General features: G+C 39.4%; 1 protein-coding gene across 5 annotated transcripts in view; it reads left to right on the forward strand.

Moving 5' to 3' along the window:
* The window catches only part of PRDM5 (PR/SET domain 5), a 105335-nt gene continuing 79467 nt past the window's right edge, over nt 1-25868 (forward strand). For 2 of the 5 annotated variants that reach the window (XM_090139193.1, XM_031596893.2), the window contains exons 1-2: nt 15718-15922; nt 21197-21280. In XM_090139193.1, the coding sequence (XP_089995319.1) occupies nt 15830-15922; nt 21197-21280 (177 nt within the window). In that variant the 5' untranslated portion in view covers nt 15718-15829. Of the gene's footprint in view, nt 205-15717; nt 15923-21196; nt 21281-25868 lie in introns of those variants that run through there. The other 3 variants (XM_090139190.1, XM_090139192.1, XM_090139191.1) reach the window with 2 other exon arrangements.

The following is a 25868-nucleotide window of genomic DNA, read 5'->3' on the forward strand; positions in this document are numbered from 1 at the left end:
ATTTCACTGATCTGAGCATCTGCATCAAGTGCAAGCCCACAGAGATAAGTCAGCATCTTCCTCAGGTGGGCAGCTCCATCTCAGCTCTGAGAGCATGCAGCTGAGCTCCATTACCAGCCCACTGCTGCAGCCAAGTGACCCTGCTTCCTTTAACAAGCCTTCCAACATGAGCTGTAAAGGATACCACTCCTGCCTTGGATGGAGGTAAGATAAGAGTGAGTTTGTACAAGTACTTCTCCTTGCTTGTGTCTGACATATAAGTTTTTTAGTTTATGAAGGTTAAACTATGATGTCTGCTTAATACTAGTCAGGGGAGAAGTCTTCCTCTGCTCTCTGAGGAAGCAGTGATGATGTAGTGGCAAAGCTGTGAAATAAAAATACAGTTCATTACTGGCTTTTGGCGTACTAATGCAGTGTTGATATATATGTTGATTTCATTATCTGTTTTGTTCATTTCTGCTATGCCTTTATTTTAAGACTGGTTTAATGTGGCAGTTCATGCTATTTTTATGTGGTAGCATGGATTGACTGTAGGCTGCTTCAAGCTACAGGTATTCAGAGACTAAAATGTTCTGATCTTAATGGACACTGTACAACCTGTGTGCTAGTATCCATATTACTTGCTTAATTACAACACTAGCTATGTACTTAGTGCTTGAAATATGATAGAAAAATATGGAGTAAATTTTCTTAAATGTAAAATTTGTCTTAGCTTTTGCTGTATCATCAGAGAAAACATTGGCACCTGTATGTGACAGAGCCTGTAAGCATCACTGGGAAACAATCTCAAGCAGCTGAAGTGAAATCTTCCTCCTTTTGAAGTCAAGATTTCTGTTTTGACTCAGTCAATACTTGTGTAAATGGGTTAAATGCAGGCAATTTAAGAGAAAACTCTGCTGAATGTAAGCAGGACTTGTGGATAGGCCGTCGGCACTGTGGCTACTTTTTCCTCTCACACACCCACACATGTGCCAGCTGCAGTCTGTCCCTATCATTACTGTGCTCATTCTTCTCAACTGCCTATCACGCATCTGGGAAGCTGAATGGGAAATAAATACAAATACATTACTTCAAGGTCTTTTTTTTTTTTTGCATAGCGTTGTAATTAGAAGCTGGAGGCATAAATTTCTCTCCAGAGTTTAACGTTGAGGCATTGTTCCTCTTGTTTTCTCTTTTCGTGAGTTCTGTAGTTTTGTAGCCACTCTTTTACAGAACAAAAGATTGTTTTAATGGGTGACATATTTAAAACGAATGGGTAGGTACACTGAGCTAGCCTATTTATTGTGATGTTCTAAAGAGCTGGTATAGCCCTCCTTTAGAGCAGGAGAGGCTGCAGGCTGCCTGCAGATGTTGACTGGACAGACAAGTTGCTCGTGAGTGATTCGATTGTTTCCTCACATCCCTTTCTGAGTAATGTTGGGCAACCGCTCCTAACCTCTAATGGCTTCCTTATGTTCTTTCACCCTCCTTTGTTCAACTGGTGTAGCTGGCTGCTGAGGAGGACAACACATGACAATGGCCAGTGCAATACAGTTAGCAGGCACATGGCGCGTGACAGTTTATAGACAATGGATTGGTTCTGTTTCTTCTGTAATTGTTGGCTGAGTGCTGGGTAATTTGGCTTATGCCCTCATCAAAGAGGGTGGAACAAGCCCAGATGACGTGAAGAAAATACAATGCCTGATTGAAGTGAGTTACAAGTTTCCGGATCCCATACAATTGCAGGTTACTTGTTGTTACTGATAGTCAAAGCCCCTTCTCTCATTGTGCTTGGGGTGTTTGATCGCTTTCCTCCAGCCTTGTGCACTCAGTGTTACAGCTATATATTGACTGTATAATTACTCAGTCTAGCATTCACAGCAAGTTTTGCTGTGCCTGGAGATTTTGATCAGCTCCTTCTTTGGGTGAAGGATGAGAGAAGTGGGAAAAACTGGAAAGTTACAACATACTTTTTACCAGATCCTCATGCTGATTTTATATCAAAGTGTGAGGGAAATGCTTCTGAGATCATTGCTGTTTCTGGTATAAGTACATGTATATAACACATGAAATTGTCACTCGATCTCCCTTTTCCAAGAAGTACAGCCTGATAAATGTACTACTAATATGCTGCACGTAGTAGATGAGTACTGTCGTGATTAAGTGAAATACAAAAATACTTTCATTAGTGGAAAAAAGTAATAAGCCTTGACCAGGGCTCTGAGGTAAGCCCATCAGGACCTCTTCCCTCAGTTGATATGCCCTGGCAGCTAAAATGGCTGACAGTACCCTGGGATGCATCAGGAAAAATTAGAGAGCATCCAAAGCAGGGCTATGAATATGCGGAAGGGTCTGGAGGGCAAAGTGGCTGAGGTCCCTTGGTTTATTCATCTCAGAGCAGAGGCTGACAGGAAGCCTCATGGCAGCCTGCAGCTCATCACAGGAAATGGAGGGGCAGCGCTAAGCTCTGCTCTCTGGTGACAGCGACAGGACCCGAGGGAACAGCATGGAGCTGCATCAAGGGAAAGACAGGTTGGGTGTTAGGAAAAGGTTCTTCACCAAAGGGCAGTGGGCATGGCCCTGAGCTGCCAGAGTTCAAGCAATGATTGGACAGTGCTCTCAAACATAGGATTTGAGTTTTGGGTGGTCCTTTGTGGAGGTAGGAGTTGGACTTGATGATCCTTGTGGACCATAGCCACTTGGGATATTCTCTGAAACCTCAGGTTTTCATTGAACAAAGCCTACATCAGACAAACCTCTTACAGCTGAAACAAGAAAGAAAAGACAAACTAGACATGGGGAAGGGCTTATAAACCAATCTCCTGCTACTCCCTTTGTCACTGGTTCCAGCTTTGGTTTCAGTCAGATCTGTGGCTTTTGCAATTGAAGCAGACTGGGTTTGCTTCGGTCCCTATCATTTTTTTTTCCTTTGCTACTGGGGCTTGTTTCTATATTCTCCCACAACTCTCAGCCATCTCGAAAGCCTGCACTGCAACTCACACACTCCCTGGAAGATTAATGTCTGTTCCTTGGACAAGGCCAGTGGGTATATGTTCAGCGAGCAAATACACACTTGCAGGTTACTCAGGCTAGTCACAATATCTGGAGATGATTTATGTTTCTTCTCTCCATTTGAATGTGAATTTTGTTCACTGGACATTTTCTATATCCTTTTCTTCATTTTTGTGGGAGAAGAAATGGGGAAGAAAAATTTTTAGTGATCTATGTCATAAAACTTAAAGTTGGCTAAGAATGTGTTGCCTTTGAATTCTGTTCAAGCTATCTCTAGTTCTACTAATGCTGGGCTGCTGTAGCACTCAGTATCATATTGTGTTTGAAAATCAGAAATGTCTTGATTTATGATTATTAGAATTCTGTTTATTTTGTGCAGTTACTGTGATCTGAAAATGGTGAGGGGAGTATTCTGAGATGATACTACAGATGCCATCATCAGTAGCTACTGGTTCTTAGATTTCTCAAAGTAGTACATTTCTTATGCAGCAAGTACTTCAGGTTTACTTTTATTAGTTTATTGAAACCTTTTTAATTATCATTTCTTGCTAATAGCTTTCATCATAGGGATATATTGGATCAAATAGCCATCTGATTATTGCATGAGGGAGTTACGTGACTTTAATCTGATATAACAATAACTATTAATAACAAATTTTCAAAAGCTAACCCAAGAGTATTAGTTAGATTAATTGCATTCAACCAAGCGTAGGCTATTAAGAGTTGAAAACTTTGCAGTGAACAAACGCAGATTCTATGTCTGCTTAATGTTTTGCTACCAATCTTTCAGATTTTTCATTTTTTTTCTTACAGATTTTATCATTGTTCGAGGTTAGTTGTTATACACATCTACCCAGTAAATTTTACTTCAGTTTCTAAACTAACTGTAAGCAAAGCAGTGTTAAATACTATCTCATAAATGACTAAATAGAATGACTCCATCTTGAGAAATGATAGTTTCTTTCTAAGAAAGCATGAGAAGGGAAATGGAGACTGTGCTTGTGCTGTTATTTGCTGAAAGGTCAGTGAATAAATGTGTGCCTGTGCCTATGTGAGGAGTGGGGTGGATGGGTTCCAAAAGCCACTGGTTAGACAGGCAGGACCTCAGGAGCTGTGTACTGAGTGCTCTGCATAGAGTGCCTCCTCTCTCCTGCTTCTTGTTTAGAGTATCTTCATGCTGTAAGAATAATCTTAGAGACACGGGTCAAGTAAAACCATGTTAGTCACTCGGTAGCCTGTGACTGCGCAGGTTGCTTTGCCCAAATGAAGCGTATTTAGCATGCAGGTTGACCACAGCCATATTGTATGACAGCATTCATTCAGCTTTTCCGTGATGAATTATTATAGCTTGGACAGACTTCAATATAATATTGTAAATGGCATGTTAATGTCTTGTACCTCTTGAAAGACACGCTTTTTAAATAAGATGCAGCTGCATTGTATTTTCAGTCTGTTCTCTTGCTGCTTTATGACAAAAGATGACTAACTAATTTACGGCAATACTGAGCAGTAATAACCTTAAATTTATAGGGCATCCAATGTCTAGATGCCTTAGGGTGCCTGACAGGCTATAACTTAAAACATAGCTTCCAAAAAAGTGGTATGATGTAACACAATAGAACTGATGGAGAAACAGAAACCCTATTGTGTGATAAACAGAGTGGTGTCCCACAAACAATATCAAATCCAAACTCCTTGCAGCCTGACCCAGGGGGGTGCCATTGTTTCCTCTGAAATGTCAGAGGAGTGCACACTCGAGCTTAGAGAAAGCATTTTCATAGCTGCGCACATGGTAAAACAGAACCAGCTACAGCTTTAGCCTGAGACATAGGATTTGTTGGTCTTGTTAACCCAAGATGAATACTTCGGAAAGGAAGCAACATAGAGGCTGACTTACTTTTGAAGTACGCTTCTCTTATGTCTATACACGTACAAATTAGTCTAACAATTTTTCAGTTTGTTTCTCTTTACCAATTTTGTGTAGTTACAACACTTCTTTAAGACCATAAGCAGTTCTTAATCTGCTCTTGAAATTGACTAATGTTCCAACTTGTGGGTTTACAGGGCTGTATCAGGTTCTGTGTCAGGTTCTTGGTGAAGAGCAAAAGTAGTTCCGGAAAGTTGCATGAAATTCTTTTCCTCAATTATTCCAGACATCTCTGCTTTGTGAAGCAAAGTAGACTCATGAAGGTTTAGACATGAAGGCTTTGTTTAAGAGTTGTTTGGCTCATTTTACCATTGCTTGTAGGGAACACAAAAGTATGTATTTCTTCCCCAGTTTGGGGAGTAAAAAAATCATATTATTATCTTAAATTCTTCCAGTCCTTTCAAGATCGAGTAACTTCACTAAGCAACATTGAGTCGCATAAAATATTTGTAATCATATAACTTAATCTTTGAGATAATTATGGATTTTCTTAATTTTTCTTATTTGCATATTATCTATTGTACATTAGTTATTCTACAGTTGATCCTTATACGCCTTGGAAACAATATCTGAAAATTGTGTACTTGATTATTGAATCTTGTTACATCTTTTATAGTTGGAAAGGATTGTACTGAAGGTCTAGCCTTCCATCTTATGTAAAGAAGACTCCTAAAGTTAAACAAATTATCCTACTAAGTATAGTGAAAGACCATTTTGTGTACCTTTTCTTTCTAATAACAATAGGATGGCTGTGTTCATAGTTCTCTTATTTGATATTGTGACTGTCAAAAAGGGAAGAAATGGGCAATTAAGTAGTCTCTTGAGACGGGCAGTTTGGACTGTTTCAAAAACAGCACATTTCAGACTTGTATCTGTCATGTTGTCCTAGTTAAATAATGCAAGGATACAGTGTCCCCAGAAGCACACTAGCCAGGAATTCACACATCAGAGCAACAAAAATTTTTTTTGTCTAAAGGACTTTGAATTTTTTTTTAGATTGTGGCTATTTAAAAATGAGCATTTCTCACAAAGATTAGTAGAGCATATGAGAAAGCACAACTTAATTTATGGAAATTGATGCTATTCAGTAGGTGTTCATAAATCAGAATTTTAGTTATTGAAATGCAATGCTGAGAAAGTTGTTGACAACACAATCTAGTTTTTAAGATGCACAAAGAAAAATGGAAACATTGTAAATTCCAGTGAGCATTGCGTTGGTGTAAAGCCTCTAGACTGTGTTGTGGTTGTTTTTTTAAACTTATATCAACAGATACCTTGCAGCTCTTTTTGTCTCTGATTGTACGTTTTCAGCAGACTTAACTTTGAATTCTGAACATCTGAGAGAGAATTATTAAGTACCCATGGTGTCAGATGGAAAATAATGGAGGATTACAGTTTTCAAATGGAAGCACTCAAATGAAAAGCTATTTACAAACATTCATCCTGCCTAGTATAATGAAAAACTAATTCCTGACATTTGTTGGTGTGTGTAGTAGCTTAAGTCTGAATATCCTACACCACATGGCAAACCTAGAGGTTTGTAATGAAGGATGTTCTCCATCTGCTATGAAAATATTAACAAGTCACTGCAAGTTCATAGTACAGTATGGTCAGCTGTCTTCTGACTACAGGAAAACCCAGCACGATGTTCCATGGCCTGTTTGGGAATGATGGGAAAAATACCTTACAACATTCAATGTTCAATATAGAATTTATGGCATGGTTGAACATATAATAAGTTAAATGATAAGGTGTAAGGCAGGTATGGAGAGGGAGCCCCAACTTCTGGTGGGTTTTGTTTGTTTGTTTTTCAACAAATAACAATAATTGTATAGAGTAGGAATTGGGTTGGTGATAAAATTTGTTACATGAAAATCTCTCAATTTTAGCTTGCAAGTAGGAGAGGAAGTGTGTAAATGTAAGACTTAATGCTTCCAGAAAGAGCATATGATCAGTTCAGTGCAAGGCCTACTGAGCAATAGGCTCTAAGAAAGTCTGGCCTCTAAGCAGTAGGGCATGTATGTGAATGGTTAGTGTTGAAAGAAGTAGCTTAGTAGAGAGAAGCTGAATCTGGAATGTCATTTACCATTAATGAAGAGAGAAAAGTGAACCTGAAGGGGCTGAAAGGAAAAAAAAACTGGGTGGATGAGATCAGTTTAGGAAGTCGCACTTAAACTGAAATAGTATGCTAACAAAATAATTAGCTGAGGAAGACATTTGTAGGATGCTTAGGGATGTGGCCCAGGAGTTCATTTACTACTGGAAAAAATGATTCTGACAGTTCTTATTACTAAATAAAATAGTGGCTTACACTAAATGTTTTTGTTGTTGTTTTCCTGATTGGAAGAAGGATTTGACAGGGAAGTAATTTCTAGGTTGAAATGTTCACTGAATTAAAAAAAAAAAAATACTCAATACTAAACTAGAAGAATTATTGTAGAAGTAGTAAGTCAAAAAAGAAAGCAGTCCCTAAAAATAGCTTTGAAAGGAATCTTCCTCAGCAAATCAAAATACGTTAGGGAAAGAATAACTCTGGTTTTTCAGAGACAAGCAAACAGACACAGCACTGTTGGAACTGGGGAGAAAAACAGACACTGAGTAGATGGGGCTTGTCATACTCTCAATAACCGAGTTTAATTACTTAGGAAAGTAGATTATTCCATCTAAGAGATTGAGGTTTTAAGTGATAGTATAATATATGGCTTAAGCTGACTCTGTGTCAACACAATTTGTTCTAGGTACTTTCAGTGGCCCTACCTGGTGATTACACATAGAAAGGGTGCCATTGTCCCCAAAGCAAGGAGAGCTGTAAAGGCGTACACAACTCTTGCTAAGCTTGGCTGTTTGATTCTAATGGTTTAATTTGATGGTACTACACTTCTCATGCCTGCATACGCTGGTATGTTGTGTGGACTAAAGCAATATGGTTTCACATTCAGCTGCTTAATATTGCACACCAAAATCACAGTTTTTGTTTTTAAATTGTCATATGTATTTGATTTCTTTGGGAAAGTGAGCAGAAGAAGAAAAAATAGCAAGATTTTTTTTTTTAGCCTGAACTCTGTAGAACTCAGAAAAAGAACAAGAAACCTGAATAGTCTGTATGCTATTGCCATTTTCTCCTAAAGTAACGTGATTACTTGAGCTGAAAGCTTCCTGAGAACTCCAGTGCAAAATATGAGTGGGCAAAAGTCTTTATTTTAACCTGGTTTGGATACTGCACTGTAGAAAGGTTGGGAAGTTATTTGCAGTGACAAAGTTAATGACATTGTACCTAGTCAGAGAAACTGACTTGGCAAATTCTAGGAATATTTGACAAAAATTCTTGCTCTCTGGTCAAAGCTAAACTCTACTTGCATGCTGGAAAAGTGCGGAATACATGAGCACTTACTCTTCATCAAAGAAGGGAGAGGCTGACAATGTTGCAAGCATCCTGCAAATAGTCTACTATCTACACTAGTCAAAGACTGCTCTTAAAATGCTGCTCCTATTCTAACCGTGTTGGAGGGAAGTGGATGAGGTTGGAAAAGAGGTGTATAGATCCAGGAGGCAAGTTTTCAAAACAGTTGGTACAAACTTGATTAAACTTTAGTGACAAAAACTTTTGTGGAATAATGAGTGTACAAACTGGGAATGAAGGATCATTATCGTGAGCAGCGACCCTTCTAAGACCTCTGTCAGCTACCAGAACCAAATTCTGATATTTCTAAGGGTGCTGCAACAAGCTAATATTCTAATACTTAGGATGCAAGGAACTACTAAAAGGAGAAAATAGCATTTGCCTTTCTGATTTCAGTTGGCTGTGAGCGGGGCAGGAGAAGGAGAGGAAAGAAATGTCAAATAAACTTTTAAGGATAATAGCATAGCATACCATCTAATCCATGTGTGTCCAACCTGCTAGTTTTATGATTTTATTGCCCTCATTTTTATGTTTTAATAAAAAATATTAAAAGTAGTTTGTTACTTATAGGCATAAACCGCAGCATGTATTTTATAAGTGACCTAAGGCAGTACCTCTTCACACAATATGGCCCAGCCAAGCCAAAATGTTGGATGCCCATAATTCTAAACAAAGGATTACCAATTAAAAAACATTCTTTTTTCTGGAGAACAGATTTTTTTTTCCTCTAAGCTGTGGCATGCTTCAGGGGTTGGCATGCATACTTCAAGAATCCTGAAGATCATTTTGTCCTTAAATCTTTCCATTTCTTCTTGGAATATGACATGTTAACTTATTAAGTCTGACCCTTAATTAACTGTTCCTTGGGTGGAGAGAGCATCTTAACGTGCTTCGGGTGTGATGTTGCAACAAGTATTAGAACTCCAGATGAGGAACTTTTAATTGTTTTGTTTGTCACAACACATGGATTTCTTCCATGGAATTCCATTTGGGACGCACCAGATTCCATGACTGTGTTAAAGCTTTCTCCTGAAAATACCTCATGCCCTTTACAAGGAAGTTATGTAAGCAGTTCCTGACACTATCAGACTTCAAATCTGAAGACTGTTAGATGCCCTAGTGTTTTTTTAATGCTTCACATAGTTCTACACAAGTAACTACAGTCTAACGTAGAAACACACTTAGTTTCTCTCTGTGCTAGATTGCCAGTGAGTAAACACCTACTATTTGCATTTTGGGGTTGGGGTGAAGAGTGGTTTTTTTTTGTCTGTTTCCTTTTTTTAAATAGCTCAGCATTGAACAGCCTATGGGTATGCCCTAGAACAGGCCATAAAAAACACATTAGAAAGAAAACACCTGACAATATCTACCTTGATGTATGCACAAGCAATTCAGAAAGTAAAAAAACAGAGCAACAGGAATACAGAATATATGAAAGCCATCCCCTGTGCAGTCAGTCTGAAGTAGTTTGATTACAAGAGAATATCTATTTAGCTATTTTTTATAAAAAGTATAGTTACCTTTATGTAAAAGTAAGACAATGAAAGAGATGAAATTAAGAATAGAAACTTTAAAAGAATTATCACGTGTGTTATAACAGTCCAAATTTGAATGTTATGCCTTTTATATATTGATTACTTGTCCTTCATTATTCACAGTGTTATGTGGTGCAGGTTAAAAATAAAAATGTGGATTTGATTTATTTCATTTTATTTTTAATGTATTTCTTCAGAATGAATTATTATATTTTGAGATATGTTCCTCAGACTGTTTTGGTCCCAACAATTCATTTGAATTACTCGGTTGAAATTAACACCAGAAGTTTCACGGCATTCTTCTGAAAAGTATTAGGCCAATAAAAATGGAACACAGCTGCCACTTTGTATTTCTTTCCGTATTTTTCTGCAAGTACATTTTGTAAATAGCAACTAAAGTATTCATAGCTAGTTAAAAATGTAAAGCAAAAATGATGAAGTTATGATAATAATACTAGGAAACAGCATAAAGTAACTGTACATGTGTTAATTAAAACTATAATGAATTAGATAAAGCAGATACACTGCAAATTATAATAGCAACTGGGAAAGAATAATGGAACTTATCTCAAAGTCTTTTCTGCAAATCCTATCCTGGTGTAATACAAATGTGTGTGTGGAACAAACCATAAGCCCTCAGTGCTCAAAGCTTGTTTAGGGGGTGGTGCTAAGCTTGATATGTCCTTTTTGTAATTTTTTTCCCCTATCTTTAAACTTCCTACTTGGGTTAATTTAAATAAAAATTATGCTCATATAGATGCTAGTGTAGTCTTACAATTGCAATCAAGTATGTTCCATGCAGTGGAACAGAAAACATGAAACTCATTTACACTTCCTTATAAACTCAGTGCTCCCTCGGGAAGAGGAAGGGACTGACTGAGCTTTCCTACACCTGGATGGTTGTAGGATTTCACATTGAAAGAAAGTAAAGTTTTTAATTATTTATATATAGTTTTATACTTCCATTTCAACAGTGATTCTTTTTTTTTTTTTTCAATGCTCTGGGTTAATTCCAGTTCTCAACTTTAGGTAAAACCAACATGTTCCATATTCAGACTCCACTCTGCCCTTTAACCTCTCTATAGTCTTTTTTCTAGGACTCTGGCTAAAGAGAACTGTTATTTGAAATCTCATGGGATCCTATTGATAGACCTTTTCTTAATTATATAAGCAAATCATTTCATATTGTGTACATAGCATAACTGCTTTCTTCCTATTCTTTGAGCATCATGTACTGCTTTTTAGCCCAGCTGTGGCAGATCAACTTTCTTGAGTAATAACAGTATTGCCATTAATCTGGGCTAAGGACTTCCATACAAGTCACTTACGTTTTCTCTGGGTGACTGTGGTTTCTGCATGTGATCTTTGTTCGAGTTGTGCCCGCAAACCAGTTTCTCAGGCATTGTTTTAGAACACGATGCCACTCATCAGTGCAGTTAAGCCATCTAGACAACACCGAATAGTTCTTGGCAATGGAGTTAGTTGTTTCTGTGAGCGCAAACATTCCTGGACTGAGTGTTACCCTCCCCTCAATTGCACCTGTCTTAGTGCAAGTGCCAAGAAAAACTATCTGAATACAAAGTAAAGAGAGAAACACCTTGGCAGGTGTTTCTGAGGGAGTGGAGAACTTGAAGATAAGAAGTCATTATGTCTGGTGATTTAACTGTAAAGAACTGATAACACTTTCTGAAATATCAAGTGCAGTGAATATTTGGTAGTGACTTTCTAAGACGAAATCAATAGATCAATGCAGATCACAGCACGTAGGCTGTTGGTAAGAGGCTTTGGGAAGTGGACACAAAGGCATACTTCTCAGTCTCAGAAAATGGCCTTTACAGTGGGCTGACACAAATGTTTTCCATGCTTGTTTGTTAGTATCTTAATTCAGAAAGATATCTGATTGTTCTGCATTTTCTCTTATTTGGTGGTTGCTTGTATGTGTGGAGGGGGCCTCGGAGGCATCCTTGTCTTACCCCTACAGATTGATGGTTCATGAGACTGAGACAGCAAAGTTAATTCTGTCACTGTAGTTATATAACATGGTCTGAGTGCTTCATGCCTTCAAACTGCTTCCAGCTATCCCAGCAAAACCTGCTGTACACATAGCTTTTGTAGAAGTGTTCTTTTATTTGTTCAACTGGTCGTTTTGGAGATGACTTTGCTATGCCAGCAAGAAAATTCCTTTTTCTTGTGTCAGCTGAATAATGTTCATGGCAGAGGACACCAGCAGGCTATATGCATCCATGTTACATACACATAAAATACAAAACAGTAATTCAAAAACATAATGTTCCATTCTTACTATTGATTAATGATAAACAAACATGCATCATGATATGAGCCCTTCATCATTCTTGTCTAATCTGAGTCATTTGGAGTTTTGAGATCTCACCCTCCTTGCAGTTGCATATAGGACAAAATAGAAGAGCTGTAACACATCTCTGCATGAATTACAATTCAACAGGGCTGACTTTATCCCTCGCAACGTCCTTTCTATGAACCAGAGAGGGTAATATCAGCGGCACGTGAAACATATATATATATATATATATATATATATGTGGATGACTAATTAAACTCTGAAAAAAAATCTGTAATGGTGCCAGGGCAGTTGTGAATATCCAATTCACACGATAACATCCATAGTGCTACAAAAGGAGAGATTGTTTTGGCATCAGTTTTGCCCAGTGCAAAAGCTTCTTTCTTATTTTTCTTAAACTGAAGAAGGTGCAACTAGCTGCACTTCATGTTAGAATAATAATGGATGGAGTTTATAAATAAAAGCAACTATGCCTGCTTTAGGAGCTTAAAAGCAAAAGATGTAAGCGCATAGCAAGTTATGTTGCAGTATTTCTATAGTTATTTTAAGCTGAAATATGGAGTATCACTAAATTTTTTTTTTTTTTTTTTTGAGAGAAATACTGAGGACTTCATAAAGTGAAAATTACTTTTAAAATATTCATAGTCCTTGGAAAATGTCAGAAAATTATGCTACTATTTTAATTTTATATGAACTAAGACAGATTGGCCTCAATTCAAGAAAGTATTATAGTCTAGAAAGATGTTAAGTTCAGTTACGCATATGAAACCTTTGACACTGGATCTTAATTAAAAGATTAGTTAAGTTTTGCCGTTATTCTTAAAACTGAAACTGTAGGCCTGGACAACTTGTTTCCTCTCTGCTCAATGTAGTTGCTTTTAAGGTATTACAGTTCTTATTTACATATATACCTTTTAAAAATTGTTAATTGTTTAGTTAACTTGAGCAAGGCCTTTGTCATGGTCCCCCACCACATCCTTATCTCCAAACAGGAAGGATGTGGATTTGATGGGTGGACCACTCGATGGATAAGAAACTGGTTGAAAGGCCGCAGACAGAGGGTGGTCATCAATGGCTCTGTGTCCAGGTGGAGGCTGGTAACGAGCAGCGTCCCCCAGGGGTCTGTCTTGGGACTGGTGCTCTTTAACATCTTTATCAATGACATCAACAACAGAATCGAGTGCACCCTCAGCAAGTTCGCTGACGACACCAAGCTGAGTGGTGTGGTTGACACGGTTGAAGGATGGGATGCCATTCAGAGGGACCTTGAGAGGCTAGAAAGGTGGGCCCAGGTGAACCTGATGAGGTTCAACACGGCAAAGTGCAGAGTTTTGCACTTGGGCCGGAGGAATCCCAGGCATCCATACAGACTGGAAGGAGCGGTCCTTGAGAGCAGCCCTGTGAAGAAGGACCTGGGGGTCTTGATAGACAAAAAACTTAACATGAGCCAGCAGTGTGCCCTTGCGGCTTGGAAGGCAAATGGGATCCTGGGCTCCATCAAAAGAGGGGTTGCCAGCAGGGACAAAATGGTGATTGTTCCCCTCTACTCTGCTCTTGTGAGGCCCCATCTGGAATACTGCGTCCAGGTCTGGAGCCCCCAGTACAAAAAAGACAGGGAGCTGTTGGAGAGGGTCCAGAGGAGGGCCACGAAGATGATCAGGGGACTGGAGCACCTCCCCTATGAGGACAGGCTGAGGGAGCTGGGCTTGTTCAGCCTGGAGAAAAGAAGGCTGCGGGGTGACCTCATTGCAGCCTTTCAGTACCTAAAGGGAGCCTACAAACAGGAGGGGAATCAACTCTTTGAAAGGGTGAGTAGGACAAGGGGAAATGGTTTTAAGCTGAGGGAAGGGAGATTTAGGTTGGACATCAGGGGGAAATTCTTTACAGAGAGAGTGGTGAGGTACTGGAACAGGCTGTCCAGGGTGGTTGTGGATGCCCCGTCCCTGGAGGTGTTCAAGGCCAGATTGGATGCAGCCCTGGGCAGTCTGGTCTAGCATTAGGTGGGATGGTTGTTGGCCCTGCGTGTGGCAAGGGGGTTGGAGATTCATGATCCTTGAGGTCCCTTCCAACCCTGGCAATTCTGTGATTCTGTTAATCAAATCTAGGTTTTAAAGCTGCATGCCCAATTATTCTTTTCATTCCCAAAGTCATTCTTGCAACTATTTTTTTTTTTTTTTGACTCTCCCTTCCTTTTGTTATTAAAATGAGAGCCCCAGGTAATTTACAAGAGTAGTTGCTATATATTGAATGACATCATGCATCACTATAAATATCTGTGTATATATATGTGTGTGTTGGTGAGTATTCATATTATGTTTGTTACAATAATTTTAAAAGAATTTTAAAAGTTATGTACCACTTCTATGGCTCTATGGATCTTAAGCACAAAATGGATTAATTGTGTATATAAGGGCACTAGAAAGTTGTCTAAGGGAGTTGTTCCTTTTAATCCCTTTTCCCAAGTTGTCTGTCCATGACTGGCAATTTCTGCTATTGCAGAAACACAACTGATCCATGAGGATACACATGCTCCTACAACGATGTTGACTGTCATATTGTAATTAAAATTCAGGACATTTTTCATACCAGTACAAGATTTTTCCTGTACTTTCTTGAGAACTAGAAACTTTGAATACTTAACTTCTGCTATCTATCTCTGGAAGAATACCAAGCAGAGGACCACCATGTTCTAGGAGTCTGCTTTTGAGTACTGAAGCATCTTTAAACTGTTTATGAATGCACTTTTTTTTTTTTCTTCTGATGCTTTCCCTGTGCTTGCCACACAAGCCTTTGTACTTGCTTCTAACTGCACAATCAGATGCAAACAAATCCCTTTTCAAATACAGTAGTCTCTAATTCAACTTACTGTATGGACATGGCAATGTGTATGATGTGGACAGAAATCCCAACTGAAATTAATCAGCTTTCTAGAAAAAAAATCAGTGTTGGGCATTGTGGTTTTTTGAAAAGGAAGCACTCTGGTGAGATCAGAGCAAACAACCGAAGTGCAACAACTTTTTCCCTGTTCAAACCAGATTGTGCGTAGCACTGGTCAGCACACAATACCCCTGTTGGATATGTCACCAGGATATTGAAAAGTTTGCTTTTTCAACAGCAAACAATGTTACTTTTGGGCTCCTTTAGAGTTGCTAAATTTCTGGTATTCTTTGAAAACAATCTGTCTAAGCGAAGAATTATGTGATTTCCAAAGTCTGCATTCCTAAGCTAAGGCGAGAGGTAGTGAGGGTAAACCCGAGTGATATTGAACAAATGTAGTGCTTGCGGAAAGTACTTCGTAGCACGGAAGCTGTTTGGGTCCTAGGCCCAGCGAGAACACTTCTGCCCTCAGAAGTACCTCCGAACACCCGCGCCCCGACCCAGAAGGCTGAGCCAGTCGCTGTGGCAGCAGAGCAGCCCCTCGACGGCGCGAATCCCCCGAATGCTCCTCCACGGCCGCTGCCCCGCCGGGCGCGCGCGCCCCCTGCCGGCGCCCCGCCGCCTCTGCCCGGCCGCGGCGGGCAGGCTCCTCCCTCCTCCTCCTTCGGAGCGGGACGAGCCCCGCACCCAGCCCGTCTTCCTGCCCCCTCCCCCGGTGCAATGGAAGTCCCCGGGAATCCTCCTCCCCGCTAGCAGGCGGCGGCCCGGCCCTGTGCAAAATGCTGGGCATGTACGTGCCGGACAGGTTTGCCCTGAAGTCGTCCAAAGTGCAGGACGGGATGGGGCTCTACACGGCCCGCAAAGTGAAGAAGGTGGGTGACGGCCTGGGAGCGGCGGCGCGGCCCGGCGGGGAGCCGCTGCCACGTATCCCGGCAGAGCGGGGCGGCTCAGCCCTGTTCGCTCGGCGCTCGCCCCACTTCCGCCCGGCCGGGCTCCCTCTGCCCGGGGCGGCCGGTGCGCGGCGGGGCGGCGCGCCTGGGCGGGCGCGGGGAGCGGGACGGCCGGCCCGGCTACCTGCCGCGGCTGTGCTCTGCGGGCTGCTGCTTTCCCAGCTCGTCCCGACTTTATTTCGTGCTTCTGGGCTCGCCTAGTCCTCCCGGGGGCGGAGGTGCCCGTCTGGCGTGCGCAGGCTCCTGCCTCTTCCGAGCCGCTGCAGCCGGGCAGGCGAAGGGTTAATTCCTCACTACGGGGCCGCGTCCCCGGGACTGGGGGTGTGTGATCCCCCTGACCGCGGCTACCCGAAATCCCTCCTAACCCAAACAGGACGTGGCCCCGGTCCTCGATGACTGAAGGGAAAACCTCTTAATCGATTGGAGTCCCTATTAAAACTGCTCAGTTGACACGTTTAAACAACTTGTTTCAACCGCTAGAGGCATACCTGAAGTTGTGAACCCTGCATTTCTGTGCGCTTCTACTTACTTTAAATGTCTTGCTTTACATCTTTGGCCTGATTTTAGTGCTGACTTGGTTGGGAGGACTGCCAGGTTTTGCAGTTGTCCACCGGGCTTAAACACCGTAGCCTCATCTCTGAGGCCTCCTTTAGGGATAAAAGGAGGTAGAAGGGGATCGAGCTTTTTATCGATTGCCTTAATGGCTTTTTTTTCCACTGAGGGTCTGAACTCTCATATTAAACCTTTGGAAATTCACACATGAAAGAAAGTTGTAGACTGCACGTGCATCCCTGGAGTCTGAAATAGAATGAACTCGAGAGTGAAAGTGATCATAATTGATATCTGTGTCAGTATCAGCTGAAGGTCTGAATCCCCTTCCTTCATACTGTTCTAAGTGGAGCCCTTAGATTTGCATGCTAGGAAAAACAGATCTTTTTTTCTTGCTAGAACTGCTCCATATCGCTTCTGAATTGCTTTTTTACAGAGTAGGTGTATACTGTCAGAGCTCTGCCTGCACAGCTGTGTCAGTGTGAGATCCTTGTTCAGGACATCCTAGCAAAAAGTGGGATGTACTGCATGTGAAATGCAGAAGGAAAAGGCAGAGACACTGGCCGTAAGATCTTTCAGAGTTTTAGGAGCATGTTGTGAAGTGCCTATTGTGGACTTGGTTTTTGTTTGGCATTGAATCCTCTGTGCTTTTAGCACCAACAGATGTGGTATGCAAAGCCCTGGTCAGAAGTATGTGCCTCACTTTGCTTCTCGGTGGGATGAGGAATCAGCTTCTGAGTCACCCTATGGAAACTGGGCGTTGCTTAGAACAAGTATTCCTAAAAATGGTTAAAGACCTAAGCGTAATGCGTGGTCTCAGCTGTTTAGAGAACAGTGGATGTGTAAAAAGCACAAATAATACACTGGATATTACCAGGCTGTGTGTTACATTTTTCCCATGGAAAAAAAATCACATCTGAAGTGCTTTCAACTTTCCCCCCAGCCCAGTCTGCATGAGTGAGGCAGCAGTACTATGCTTCATGGCTTTGATACGGAGTAGTTAACAGCTGTCAAACAATTAATTAATTATTAATTAATTCCTTGGAACTCTGAGACTGAGAGTAGTTGCTGAATATGACACTGATTGAAAAATAAAATCTGTGTTTTTGAGTGGCTAATGCTGCACCTCAGCCTGGAGAAAAGAAGGCTGCAGAGTGACCTCATTGCAGCCTTCCAGTGCCTAAAGGTAGCTTATAATCAGGAAGGGAGTCAACTCTTTATAAGGGTAGCTAATGGCAGGACAAGGGGAAATGGTTTTAAGCTGAGGGAAGGAAGATTTAGGTTGGATGTCAGGGGGAAGTTCTTTACAGAGAGAGTGGTGAGGTGCTGGAACAGGCTGCCCAGGGAGGTTGTGTATGCTCCATCCCTAGAGGTGTTCAAGGCCAGATTGGATGGGGCCCTGGGCAGCCTGGTCTAATATTAAATGGGGAGGTTGTTGGCCCTGCATATGACAGGGGGGTTGGAGATTCATGATCCTTGAGGTCCTTTCCAACCCTGGTCATTCTGTGATTCTGTGATTTCCTGTTGTTTCTGCACAGCTGTAATTGAAAGTCAAGCACACTTCAGATGATCTTATATCAGAAACTGCAGTAACAACTGTCCAAATATTAAATACTCATGAAGTAGGCCTCTGAAAATTAAAGTGTTTTCAAAATTTTGGAAATGGTATGTTTTGAACTGCTGTTACCTGCCATCTGCCTTCGTGCCTTCGGGCATTATGCCATGTTTCCAGTTTTTTAATTTTTTTTTTTTTTTTTTTTTGTCTGAAGTTGTAAAAGGTGAAATCTTTTTGGTTTGTTTTGTGACCTTTATAAAAGCTGTCATTTTCTTGTAATTTTTTTTTTCTCCAGCATCTGGCCTTTGGCTGCAGCACCAGTATGATTAGACCCCTGGTATAATAATGAGAGAGAGCTATTGCATTTCTCAGTTTTCTGCTGAGATCGGAACAAGATTAGTCACGTTCTGAAAAGCAGCTTTTTTGAATGATTTGCCTTTCATAACTTCAGACTGCTTTATATCTGGGAGGAAATTTTACTATGTTTCTGATCTATATATTCAGTATGACAGTGTACTTACTGGCTAGGGCTAATAGATATATTGGAAAAAAAGATTATCTTTAAGGCTGAATTAATAATGGTGCTTATCCCCATGGACCTTTGTGTTGTTGGATCCCAGGTTTTGTGTCTCTAATTTCTGCTTTCTGTCCAAGTTTGAGGAGCCATAAAAAGCTCTTAGAAGTTTGAATCCTCTCCAGTTCACGTTACGTTCTCTTTACATTAGAGGTGGGCATCTTGCCTTTTGCTTTCTCTATTGTTCTGAGCTTTCAGAAGGGCTCAAACATATTGCAGTAGAGGTTTATTAGCTTGGAGTAGTTGAGCTAGGAATGACATATGGTGTTTCATGTTTTCAGTCAGTATGCACTACTAAGCTGTTGCTGTGTTTCACCCCAGAGGCGATGCGGGGCTCAGTGATGGGTAAAATTAATCCTGTAGGTGCTTTATCTAGTAGCTAGGCATCTTCTGGGTTGTGAGGATGAAAGTATTACTGAGGTGAGGGTTGTGGAAACCTCCAAAGTAGTTAAGGAATTAATTCATCACTTTCTGCTCACTGAAGTGTTATTCTGCTGCCGAAGTGAGGGTGGGAGAGTAGCTATTGAAAGTTCTGTTTTCATTATGGCCTTAAATTATTTCTGTATTAAATTTATGGAGAATTTATCTTTTTCTTTCCATAGAACAGAAGTAATCCATATTATAGACAAACAAACTTCTTTTCATCTTAATAATTGCTATAAGTAACCGGAGATTCTACAGATGCAATTATGCCCTTCTTCAGAGCTCAGCAGTTGTAGTGAGCTATTTTCCTTTCTGCACTAAAACTACTTGATGCTTTGTAAAAAAATGAGAAAAGCAAGTTCAGGTTGGCATGAGGTATCTTCTCCAGAAGGGGCCTACCTTATCTTTACTGAGCCTAGAAAGGAGCATAGACCTCTAGAACAGAATTACTCTGCTCTCATCTTGACTTCTTCCTTAACCTAAGCGAACAACATGGCAAATTGTCCCCCTTGTAACATCTGCATGGCCCCTGTTAGACAGTGCTGTACTACTGGAGTGGCACTCATTAGAAGCTGAGGACGTTGGTGGCTGTGCACAGGGAATTGTACTGACCAAATTTCACCGTCATTGCAGATAGAGTGAAAGAGGAAGGGCATATCAATTTGAGTGTTAAATCCTAGCATTTGTAAGCTGACAGGAGAGGACCATTGACTTCTTATGATTAGCTGGAATGGAAAACAGGGAAGTAAAGGAGGTGAAGCCTCACAGTGCCAATATTTGCTATCCCTGCTAATATTTGCTATCCCTACCCATATTTGCGTCCCCATTCATAATTTGGGCTCCAATTGTTCTCTGGTGCTTTTGTCTTTTTAGCTCCTTTATTTGCTGGTCTTTCTAATGATATCTTTGTTGAGCACATTTTAAACTATTGGTTCTCAATTCTGTGTTGTTATTATGCAATGCCTATTTTGTTTTTCTTTGTTACCTCCTCAGATTTAATTTAATTTTTTTTTTTTTTAAATTTAGTTGGTTGTTTCTAACAGGACTCATCCTCTAGGTTTTCCATGCCACTTCTTCATTGTCACTGTACACACAGGCAAGGAAGGAAGAGGGCAAATGTGTAGCAGACTGTTCCTAGGATTGTGGAATGTGCCTGCGGGAGGGTATTTTCAGAGAAGATTGATCCTTTTATTAGTAAAAATGTTGTAAAGATGAAACAAAGTTGTTTCTTATTGTGTACTTATAACTTGTAATGCCTTAAAGTATATTAGAGCCTTTCTATTTCAATACTGCCTAAAGGAAAGTAGTATTCTGCATTCCAGTTTGTATGGTTTATCATTGCAAATAAGAACAAATAAGTGGAAAAAAATATTTGACCTATATAAGCCCTGGATATAGAATTTACCCTGCTGCTGACATGACATCTGGAAAGGAAAAAAAGAAAAAAAACCAAAACACTGAACACCAAACCCCAAGACATTTGGAAGGACATATCAATGGCTGTTTTCACAGTATGTGTTAGCACTAGCAGGTGTTAGAACATTTTAATTCTGTTTTTCAAGGCTTGAATTAATTCACAGAAGTGTGCATGCTCCTACTTTTTAAAATAAATCCCTCTGTATGTTCAAAACCTCAGAACTATTTAGTGACTTGATTTGTGGCACTTCAAAAAGTAGTATTGCAAATAATCCTGCGAATAAATGTAATGAAAACTTGCCAGATGTCAGATACCTTACATTTAGTAGGATGTCTACTGCAAGGTGATTCCTGAGAATCCTAGAAGAAATGTGGCTTGTAAATATAACCCTTATTTAAAATCTGGAAAAATGCTATTTGCTAAATTGGAAAGGAAGGAAGAAGAGGAAATATGGTTTTAAGAGATTCACCAAGCCATAGAAAGAGTGTGAATGAGCTTGAAGTTGAACTCACAATGTTGTGTGTGTTTCTGTCAGATAGTGTGTTTCCAAAGGTAAACTGCCCTTTTCCATTTGAAGCTAAAATTGAGACCTCTGCTGGAGCTTGGAAATTCACTGGCTTTCTTTTGTGTGTGTGTGTGTCCCCACTGATTCATTTTTTTTTTTTAATCATTTCTTAGGGTGAAAAATTTGGCCCCTTCGCAGGGGAGAAGCGAATGCCTCAGGAACTGGATGAGAACACAGACTGCAGGCTCATGTGGGAGGTGGGTAGTCCACAGTGACATCATCAGACCGAGCAGAAACTGCTCCCAGAATTAAGTTTTACTGTAACTTTTTTTTTTTTTTTTTTTTTTTTTTAAATTTAAGGCTTAAAGATACTGTAACTAGTCTTTGGTTACTACTGTAACCTACTGCCAATGTTCAAGGACTTTTTTTTTGAGATAGAGAAATTGCTTCTTTTAAAGGATAAAGAAATGACAAATAATAATTTCTTATCAGTGAAATGTGAAGATATGAAAGGATAATTGTGCTGTGAAAAATTGTTGAATAATGTGAAATGATTCGAATCATTTGAATATGGGAAGATGGTGGTCAGTTACGAGATACTGATTTATGCTTAACAGGTGCCAGTTCATATAAAGCATTCTCTACTGTGATGCTTATAATAGCATTAGGTAATTCCATGATAATTGTATGATAAATAATATGATGAAAGTTTTTGTATTTACCAGCATTTGTAATTCTTTGTGTAGATATGAAATCTTTAGCAAAATAAAAAGCTGGTGCTATGTGCAAATGAAGGATAGAGGTTTTCAGGACTCTTCTAAACTTGTTTGAAGCACCTGCTTTTGTACTTCTGTTACATCCTTGTAATCTTTCTTTTCTGCTGTAGTTCTTTGAGCATAATCCCCCCCCCCCCCCCCCCTTTTTTTTTCTCTCCAGATGAACAGTTTGAACTGTAAGCACATTTAGTCCTCATTGATACTGGAAAAGATATTCATTATCAAGCTTCTTGAAGCTTCTTAATTTTCAGTGGTTAGGTGTGGAAGGATGATGGTTATTTTGATGTTGTATGGCACGGTGCAAAAACTTAGGCTTGACATCTGACTTAGAGAATTACCCATGCATTTATTGCAAAAACAAAACAAAATCCACAATACAGCAAACCAAACTTATGTAAAACAATCAAACAAAAAAAAGCCAATCAACACTTCTGGCATTACTGTCACTGAGAACCTTATAAAAGAGCAGTGTTGTTATAGTCTTAGCAGAGCTATAAATAGATTCAGTGCAGTAGAATGATGTGTGAAAGAATACTAAGAGCTGAATGCACATCTTGTTAAACACAGTCTCAGTTTAAATCCAGTGATGTAGTGGCAAAAGTATTCCTAGCTGAGAATTAACTCAAGTCTATGAATTCCTGTACCTTTGTTTATCTCTCTCTCTCTCTCTCTCTCTTTTTTTTTTTTTTTTTTTTTTTTTAAACTTTAGGGACTTACCCAAAATATCTGTTCCCACAGAGGTGTGGGACAATTCATTCCCCTGATTCCTTTGGTTATGTCTCAAGAGCAACAGTTCTCATCTTGTTTGTTCTCAGCTGAAAAAACAACAATAATACATGTGCTTTTATTACAGATGTTTGCTGAATATGTGTTAATAGGTCCTGGCTTACTTGCCTTTTCATAATGTTTCTGCAGTTTATTTTAAATTAATAAAATGTTTGAGCTAGAACAAGGTTTTTAGAAGGGATGGTAGGTGGATTATAGGAGCTTTCTAGCTCCTATAGGTTTTTAAGTTGGTTGGAAAACCATATGAGTTTCCAGATGTCTCATTGCTGATGATTAAATGAGATTTATCTGTTTCTGTAAGTCAGAAAATAAAAGGGAAATACGTGTATTTATTGATGACACTAATATGACCCCATTGACAGCAAACCAGAAAATAAGATTTTTATGAGCTGTTCTAAAACCTTTTCATAGTATCTTGTTGTAACCTAGTTTTGAAAGCCTTGAAAAGATTCCTGCATACCAAATTTTATGACTTCCTGAATGTTTGAGCCTAAGTTGTTCATGTTTACTGAAGTTGATCTGAACACGAACTTTATATTATAATTTGAATCATGCTGGGAGTAGTCTTAAGTTGAAAATTGAGACCAGGAATGCAGAAAGTAAAAAGTAAAACAGTCCAAGTCAATGGTTATTCCAGAGACTGTGGGAGGCAGTCATAGCAACCAGCCAAGTTTGTGTGTAGTCAGCTGTACCAAATATATTAAAAATAATTAAGTTGATGAAGGAACCTTAAGGCCTGAACTCACAGTCTGACTGCAATAAAAAAAAATACACTTTCAGAGAGGGCATCTTAAGAAAGGAAGCTAAATAGTAGAATCTTTTCAAAGGTCAAGTAAAAATGAACCTTAAAGGAGCATTTTTTTCTTGGTATGTGATTTGTGAGTTCTTAATTTCAACACTTTGAAATGATTTTCTGTAAGGAAGATTACTGCATGCATTTCTGGTGGTACAGAATAGTGGTTTCTGATGTGACCCGTCTTGAGCAAACTATTCCTCTTTCTCCAAGACCAGCATTGTGAGTTGGCATCTTTAAGACGTCATGCTGAGATGGAATTCATGAATCATAGAATCTTTTGAGTTGGAAGGGACTTTTAAAGGTCATCTTGTCCAAGCCCTCTGCAATGAACAGGGACACCTGCAGATACATCAGCTTGCTCAGAGCCCCGTCCAGCCTGAATTGTGTGTGTTATGTTTTTCTTTGGTCTTCGGGAAAACATGGAACCTAAAGGAATTGATTGGGTCAAATGATTTTAAGAGCAGTTATAAGAACATTGAAATTTGTGTTTAAATAAAATGTAGCATAGTGCTACTTGTCTGCCCCTAAGCTGTTCATTCAAAAGGTTCCAGAAGATTGGGGTGGGACTGGGGGGATTATATACAGTGTTAATGCTACCTTTGTAAATAGTTACATGCTGAAATATTTTATTTACAAGTTGATGGACAAACATAAAACCATCCGATGCTGTAGTAACCATTTAGTTAGAAATAATAAAAAAGACAAGAAAATATTTGGATGACTTTGTGCTTTTTCTTTCTCGCTGTTGATAAGCCACCTTCCAACTGTGCTTCAGTGGCTGTACAACTATATCTGAATCAAATTGCATGTTGCACTAGTTAGAAGTGCAGCTAGTTACGACTGTGAGTTTTGTGAGAGTTCTTAGCATCCCACTAGCGCCTTGATAAGTACTTGTTTGTTGGTCTGTACTAGTGTATCTGACTGAGCAATTTAAAATTATGTGTATTTGCTTGAAGAGAAAGTTCTCTGGGGCAAGAACACAATAATCTTTAGGTATTAAATTTCATGGAGGTTTTTACCTCTGGAGGATCAAATGTCCTTTTTAATATTTATTGTTCCCTTCAGGATGGAAAGGGAGGATATCTATTCAGTTTATTTTGTTTACTATTCCTAACTGAGAAAGTGGTGTTCTTTTCAATACTGTTGGATTGTGACAAACATAACTTTTTGGTTTGGCAAATGTTAAAACAGGAAAGACTGGAAAGACTTAGTCCTTCTTCAGATACTCTGACTTTCTGAGGACGAATGTTCAGGATAGGGGTGGCACTTAGTACATTGTGTAACACTGAGTGATGCACATCTCAGGTTTGGTTTCTGTCTGTCTGCCAAGATTGTTGTCTTCATTGGTACATTAAATCCAAGAGCAGAAACATGCTAGCAAAGAGACTTTCTAGGGAAGCTAATATTTGTGTTTATTTATATTAAAAAGTGAAATGAAGGTATGTTTCTGCTACTTCCAACTGCAGTGACAGTTCTTTTCAGTTAAAAACAACAACAAAAACCACCAGAATACTATGAAGGTAGCATAAAGGCTAGTATTAACTGCAACTAGCTTTTGGTCGAAGCTTTAATATTTGCTGCTTGAGGTATGAGAAATCAAGTGATTTAAACTAATGACACTGCTTTTTTCTTCCAGATCTTGGTAGTGGAGTGTGGTTCTGGAATAGGAAAGCTTTTACATATAGGGCACTAAGTTGAATTATGCTCTAAATTTCATGGCAAAGTAAATCATAATTCAAAGATTTCTGAGTTTGCTCTCAAGATTAATGTTGTATTGGAAATCTAGTTCCTAGCAATATGGTCTTTATTTCTTTTCAGTGTAAAGACTAGCTTCCCAGTAAATATTTTTAAAGTTGTTTGCTTTTAGTACCTTTTGGGGGATCTTGAAAGTAAGTTGATTTACAACAACTTCTGCCAAACAAAAGTAGGGCATTGATGTTAGGATTTCCAGAGATATTCCCCCTCTCCCAGTTGCAATTTTGTGTCATAGGTTCTTGGTATTGTTGAATTAAAACCAATTGAGATAGATGGGTATCTAAAAATAGTCATTAGCATTTTTACTAGTTTGTTTATGTAGCTAAATTTCATAAATGACCTATGTTAAACCTTAATTTAGTCATCTTTATCATTGTTAAGTGTGTGACTTTGAAGTTTTATAGTGATTTTTGAAACAAGCCCATTGTAGGACCCTACTGGTCAAAGTAGGGCCTTAATGATCTGTAGTTTTTGTGATGAGAAGCTACCTCTGAAAGTGTCTGAGAATGTTAGGATCGCTGCTTCAGTTAAGTGATGTCTTCAACTTCTTAGAAAGTCCGTTTTGATAGTTTGAGGTGCTAGCACTCAAATTTAAATTCATAATAGAAGGTCAGAATCTTTTGAGTTGGAATGTACCTTTAAAGGTCATCTTGTCCAACCCCTCTGCAATGAACAGGGACACCTGCAGATTTGAATTCATAATAGAAGGCCAGACAAAAATTGCTTTAGGAG

Source organism: Phasianus colchicus, chromosome 4 (genome assembly GCF_987193195.1).
Source record: "Phasianus colchicus chromosome 4, bPhaCol1.hap1.1, whole genome shotgun sequence".
NCBI classification, from domain to species: domain Eukaryota; kingdom Metazoa; phylum Chordata; class Aves; order Galliformes; family Phasianidae; genus Phasianus; species Phasianus colchicus.